We start from the raw sequence: 6,582 nt of genomic DNA on the forward strand, positions 1-6,582 counted from the left end.
TATAATTACTTCATCTTTCTTCATTGTCTTTCTTTATCTTGCATTGCAAGTTCTCCCAACAAGTGATTGTCAAAAAAACAAAAGAAACTGATGCCAAGGATAATGAAGGTAAAAAAACAGGTACAAAGTATGTTCAAACATGAACATAAGCATAAACTTTGGTAGTTCATTGAACATGAAAATAAAGCAATACAATCTTGAACTTTGTACATATTGAATATCAAAATAAAGTTATATCAGCTAGTTTTAGAATGCCCAATCATGCTCTTGTTTCCCTTAATTTAATAGGAAGAACAAAATAATGAAAAAAAAAGGAAGAACAAAATAAATCAAAGAAATAAGAAAGGAAGACATATAACATCACTAATACTGAATGTGATTGATAATTACATCATTGCAACCTAACCATCAATGGAAACAGTACTAACAATATTAGTTACAAATAAAAAAACTTATGATCAAAACAATGTATCTTAGAAATATTTGTTACATGAACTTCTTGAGGCAAATATTTCCCAAGGATTGCTTCAATAGTGATCAAACCAGAGGACACACAACAAAAAACAATAGAAAGCAAACAAGTACAATGAAAGTTACACAACCTTGTATATATCTATCTATCTACTGATGATTCTTCTTCCACAAAACTCCAATCTTCTTCAACACGGTTGTATTTTTCTTCTTAGGCGAGTCATCATCAGTGCCTTCTGAATAAGGCGAACTCGTCTTGTTACCAGTAGTAGAATTGTTGTAGCCACTGTCAAGAGAACCGGTTCGCTCCCCAATTTTCCCATTGTTGTTTCCTGAAGAAATCATAGCAGCAGCTGCTTCGGCTGCTTTCCTCCACTGATCTGACTGTACTTTCAATCTCCTTAATTCAGCCTCTAACTCCGAATTCGACGCATACGCAGCATCTAAAGCCTCAGTTACCTCTGCTATCTTTCTGTTACTATTATCAGCTTCTTCTGTTATGTAGCCAAGTTTTGTCAATGCCTCTCGCTCCGCGGCCCTTGCTGCCTCCGCGGAAGCAACAGCCTCATATGTAGTTTTGTTCCTCTCTATCTCCTCCTTTATTTCCATCTTGAGTGTATTGTTCTCTTCAGTTACATTTTTTAGCTTTGTCTCTTTCTCCAACAATTTTTCCTTCAACTCGGCCACATCATTATCTTGCAAATGAGATTCATTGTCAATCAAGCGCGCCTTTAACTTTTCGATATCAGTTCTAGCTTTCTTCAATTCCTCGTATAATTCAGCTTGTTTTTTATTAGATTCTGATTTTGTATGCTCGAGTTGTTCAAAGGCACTTCTAATCTGCAATGTGCTTCGAATATACTCGTCCTGATAACTTACCTCGGCAACATCTAATGCAGATTTTAGATTCCCTGCTTCAGCTTTAACCGAGACAAGCTCGGCTTTGAGCCGGTTTATCTCTTCATTTTCTACAACTTCCAATGCAGGTAAGCGAGGAGATAAACCGGTTCCACTGGCCAAATCATCCTGAAGTTTGCTCACGAGTTCCTCCAATGATTGTACACGAGCCTTTGATTGCTCCAACTCTAAAGCTAAGGACTGGAAAGCTTCTGATGATTTCGCACCTTCTAATCGGAGCGTTTCCACTGTCTTATTTGCAGCATCCAATTGCATTTGAGTTTTGCCAACTATTTCCAAAGCCTGTGATTCAGATTCTCTACATTGGCTCAACTCATTTTTCAGCTTTTCAATAGTAGACATTGTTTCATCAAGCTCCATCCTCAATTCTTGTATCTCAGCCTCAGCTGCCTCGGCATTGTCAATCTGAGTAGCTTCAGATTCGCGCGCTCTTTCAAGCTGCATTTTCAGTTTCTGGATTTCATTCATGGAAGATGCTAAAGCAGACGAATCCATTGCGTGCTGCTTATGGACAGCTTCTAACTCAGACTGCCACGCTCGATCACGGTCCTGAGAAACTTTACGCAGTTCTTGAATCCGTCCGTCTTCAGAATTAGATAGTTCCATAAGCTGTTGCTGTGATTCCTCCAACTCCCTTGACATGGATAAAAGCCTATTCTTTGCATCTTCCGCCTCACGCTGAGCTTTCGTCTTCAATAATTCCGTCGAGGTAAGTTGTTCCTTAACTTTCTTTAGATCTTCTTCGAGTTGAGATAGCCGCGACTCCAATTCATGGACCGTATTTGTTCCATTCTTCTAAAGGCAGATGAAAAAGTCAAAGAGATAGAGTAAATAATATATAAACACAATGGATCCATGAAGTTACCAATAACCACAATGGTACAAAAGTTAAGTCTTATAGTTCTAGCATTGAACCATCTTAAAATCTACCTCAGATATTGAACTTTGTGTTGAGTTCACACTTGGGCTTCTATCTTTTGGAGTTTTACTTGCTGGACTCGGAGACGATGGAACGGAGTAAGAACCAGATCCTGGTGTTTTCGTTTTGCGAGCAGTCCGGGGATTTGAAGGTGATTTCTTCCGCGGCGCGCCTGAAGTACCATTTCTACTCACAGCCAACCATATATCAATCAACACAGTTCAATAACAGTTGAATGCAGATAGAAAAGTATTTATACATATATCACAGTAAGGCATGGTCAAGGGAAGAGTCCATTTAAAAAAATCTCTTCACAAATTTTCAAAATAAAATGGCATCTATACAAGAAGGATTATCGGTCCAATAATGAAACATGACATTATACATATCAACAATTTGTTTACATTAATGCATAAAAATAAATAAATATTGCCGCCAGAGATTGAGTTCTGGATCAGCAACTTACACCCATTTAACTCAACTAGCACATATCAATTGAACTATCTCACTCACATTCTCGTCTCATAAACGGGAACAAATATTTGTCACTGATGCATAAATTTATTTCTTGTTTCAAACATAAACAAGATACAAGATATATACAATTTGTGTACAGACAAGAAAAAGAATAGAATGCTGCAAAAGTGTCAAATAGGACAACCTTACCTTGCTTTTTGAGTCTGCATGTTTCAATATCTATCTGATGAAAAAGCAATTGTTCTTTAATGCTCCTGACCCACAACTCCTGCAATATCAATCTGCAAAAAAAAGTAACACAATGAGGAATTTGATTTATAACATAAAAAGAACATATTGCTTGTACTTTGTATTAGATTAGTTGACCACCACATTGGATCCTTGATTCAAGTTCAAAAAAACATCTAACAAACAAACCACATATAATATCCCTTCAAAGAAACTCCAAATAAACTAACTCCACTACCACCTAACAAATTAAAAACCCAAAAAAATGAAATAAATAAAAACATGCAGCATAATAATAATAATTAGTAGTGTATTATATTTAGCATTAACTCAAAAAAAATATTTAGTGGTTTGGTTTCCTCCCTTTTACTCAAGTACTAGTATGATGATATACACTTCATGGACCAGCAACAAACAATAATTATAGCCTTGTCAACATCGTCGCCGCACTAAAACTAAAATGCAAGTAATTAGTGTATCTAACTTCATCATTTGAATCAATTGACAATCATAATTTCAAAGATTTTTCATCTTCCAAAAAAAGAGAACGAATCAAACATGTAGTACCAATAACAAGGAATTTGAGTCGGAGTAATAATTAATTTAATACTATTATATATGCTAAAGTATTATACCTCTCAAGAAAAAAGGAGAAAGAAGAAGGAAGAGGTGGAAATGACAGTAGAATGTGTGAGATGAAGAGGTTGTTTTGGAGATGGAGGAGAAAGGTGAGGGAAAGTAGAGGGTCGTTGAGGTGGATGAAGTTTCTTTGGAGCTAGGTTACTGAGTCTTTCTCTTTCTTATTCTGAGAGTGTTATTATGTTTGCTATTATGTGTGTTTGTGAAATTGTGGATCGTTTTTGTGAATGGGAGGGAGGGAAGAGTGGTGACAGGGAACAGGAAAATACGTTTGAAACTGATGAGCCATTAATGTTGCGCTCCTTGATCTGCACGCGCTTTGTCACACTCATAGTCATAGACACTTTTTTGTTTTCATGGGACCTACATAGCCAAAGTATCAACTAAACCATGCTATTAACAATGTTAACAGTGCAACTCATCTTATAGATATTTTGTGGATTTCAGTATTCACATTGTAATCACATTATCTTGGAGGCTGTCTTAGGAATTGTGTGTGAAGATTTAGAAGGCTCAATATGCTCGTGTCGAATTAGGGAAGGATCCTTCTGGTCCTCGATACCTCTTCTCAAGGGGTCGATGATTCGAAGGCTCAATATGCTTACGAAGTTAAGAGTTTACAAAGAGTTTGCAATTCAAAAATTGCAATTGTATAAAATGGTTTATAATTTTGTTCTTGTAAAAAATCTTACAAGTTGAATAATAAATTTGTGAGCTTTATTTTAAATTTTATGCTTATTTTTCTTCTTTTCTAGGTATGTTTTCATGTGCATAGAGATTTATTTATTTGTTGCTTTCTCAAAAATATTGTATACCTTTGCTTTGTAGGTTTTGCACGATAAAGATTTGATGTTTTTATTCACTTTAAAACTATATATTGTAAATTAAAATTTTTATATTCGGTGCGTATTGTTTGTTATTGATAAGAAGGATTCTGCAACTTTAAATTCTAGATCTAGGGTTTACCAAAGGACAAACTCAAAACTAAGAAAAACAATAAAATTAAAATAAACTCATTAATTTTATGCATTCTCTACAAACCAAAAAGGTTTAAATACAGCCTCCCAAACTGATGAGTCACTTAAGTGGGCTCAGCCCAAAAGAAAAAAACAAAAGATATAATAATCAACTAAATTACTTAGTCACATAATCTTTGAACCAGTTGGGCTTTGTTATTGTTCGCATGGGCCTGCTATCACTACTGCCTGGTCCAAGAATAACCTTGTCCTCAAGGTTATGGGTTAAAGATGTATTGCGCCGGTTGAAAGAGGGAGCCCAATTGGATGAAACCCTAGTAGGAACATGTTAAAGTGGCGTGTGGGAAGAGGTAAAGGCAGCAGAGTCATGTGAGGGCCAGCTGGCTTCGTGCAGTGTGCACCGTTTCACCTTTTCACAAGTGGGGGACAGGTTGGAACTCATCGACGGTGGAGATTGAGAGAGGGATCAGATTCGCATTTGATGGTTTAGCTTTGTGCAACGGCTCTTTTTGGGAATCCAGGCGTGCTTGAATGGTCCCATCCAATGCAGAAGTAGTAATTGGTACTTGGTAAACTGAATGCTTAAGTATTTTAGTTTCCACATCACTTTGAGAAATACAACCTTCACTCTTCTCTCCTAGTTCACACGATTTCTGTAAATCCTCTAAGTCTTCTATTTCCTCTCCCTTTGAGTTCATGTCTTGTTCGTTTTGTTTTCCCAGAACTGATAAATCAATTGTGTTAGCTTCTTCATTCTCTTTAACTGTTGTGTCCTCATTGTCCGATGAAACCTCTATTTCCGGTGGAAGGGGTCGAAAATGACTCGCTGGGTCGTGTCTGCGATAAGCCTTCAACTGAGAAACGTGGACCACTTAGTGGATCTGAGATGAAGGGGGAAGGTTGAGATCATAGGCGACGACTCCGATACGGCGGCGAATCGAAAAAGGACCGAAATAACGAGGATAGAGCTTTTGTGAAACCCGATGGTGGACTGTCTGTTGCCGATATGGTTGAAGGCGGAGAAGAACCAAGTCACCGATTTGAAAGGTAACATCCGTGTGTTTCTTGTTGCTTTGCTCCATCATTTTTAATATGTTACGCTCCAAGTTCTGTTTTAGTGTGCTGAGGATTTCTTGTTGTTTCAGGTTAAGTTCTAGCTCAGGAACAGAGATGGTGTTATGTTGATAGATTGGAAAAGAAGGAGGTGGACGACCATATAAGGCTTCAAAAGGAGACATCTTGATGGCGGAATGATAAGCCTTACTGCGCCAATATTCTGCAAGATGTAATTAACGAAACCATCTCTTGGGGTTATCACTTGTGAAACATCTTAAATATGCTTCCAAACAACGATTTGTAACTTCTGTTTGTCCATCTGTTTCAGGATGGTAAGCTGAACTGTATTTCAACGTAGTCCCTTGAGCGCGGAAAAGTTCTTTGCAGAAAGTACTAAGGAAGATAGGGTCACGGTTAGAGACAATCAACTTTGGAACACCATGTAAGCGACATATCTCAACAGAAAAATGGAGAGCCAGATCCTTAGCAGAATATTTGGTTGGAAGTGCAAGGAAATGAGAAAACTTCGTGAGCCTGTCGCAGATAACCCATATAGCTGTGTGTCCATGAGAAACCGGTAAGGGTGATAAAGTCCATACTCAACTCATCCCACACTAACGTAGGAACTTTCAGAGGCTGAAGAAGGCCTTGTTTCTTCTTAGGCATATATTTGTTCTTTTGACAAACTGTGCAAGATCTAACAAAAGCTTCTGCATCTTTGTATATGCCAGGCCACAAGAAAGAGGAAGAAATGCGAGCAATGGTTGGTTGAAGGCCTGAGTGACATGCAAATGGAGTGGAATGGTATTCAGCAAGGATTGCTGTTCGAAGATCTGGATTCTCTGGTATGTAAACTCTATCCTTAAAGTATAGAATATCATCATTCATTTGAAATGT

General features: G+C 37.5%; 1 protein-coding gene across 3 annotated transcripts; it reads right to left on the reverse strand.

Annotated features, from left to right (window-relative positions):
- Positions 1-353: 353 nt before the first annotated feature.
- LOC131644581 (interactor of constitutive active ROPs 2, chloroplastic-like) lies at positions 354-4,305 on the reverse strand. 3 transcript variants are annotated; one of them, XM_058915125.1, is made up of 4 exons: positions 3,649-4,303; positions 2,975-3,066; positions 2,320-2,494; positions 354-2,184 (listed from the first exon to the last, which is right to left on the reverse strand). In XM_058915125.1, exons 2-4 carry the CDS (start codon positions 2,992-2,994, stop codon positions 622-624), a joined length of 1,758 nt encoding a protein of 585 aa, XP_058771108.1. In that variant the 5' UTR covers positions 2,995-3,066; positions 3,649-4,303; the 3' UTR covers positions 354-621. The 3 variants fall into 3 exon arrangements, with proteins under 3 accessions (XP_058771108.1, XP_058771107.1, XP_058771109.1); XM_058915124.1 differs by having other exon boundaries at positions 3,132-4,303; XM_058915126.1 differs by having other exon boundaries at positions 354-2,181; positions 2,975-4,305.
- Between the last annotated feature and the right edge of the window lie 2,277 nt (positions 4,306-6,582).

The sequence above is a fragment of the Vicia villosa genome, linkage group LG1, assembly GCF_029867415.1.
Source record: "Vicia villosa cultivar HV-30 ecotype Madison, WI linkage group LG1, Vvil1.0, whole genome shotgun sequence".
NCBI classification, from domain to species: domain Eukaryota; kingdom Viridiplantae; phylum Streptophyta; class Magnoliopsida; order Fabales; family Fabaceae; genus Vicia; species Vicia villosa.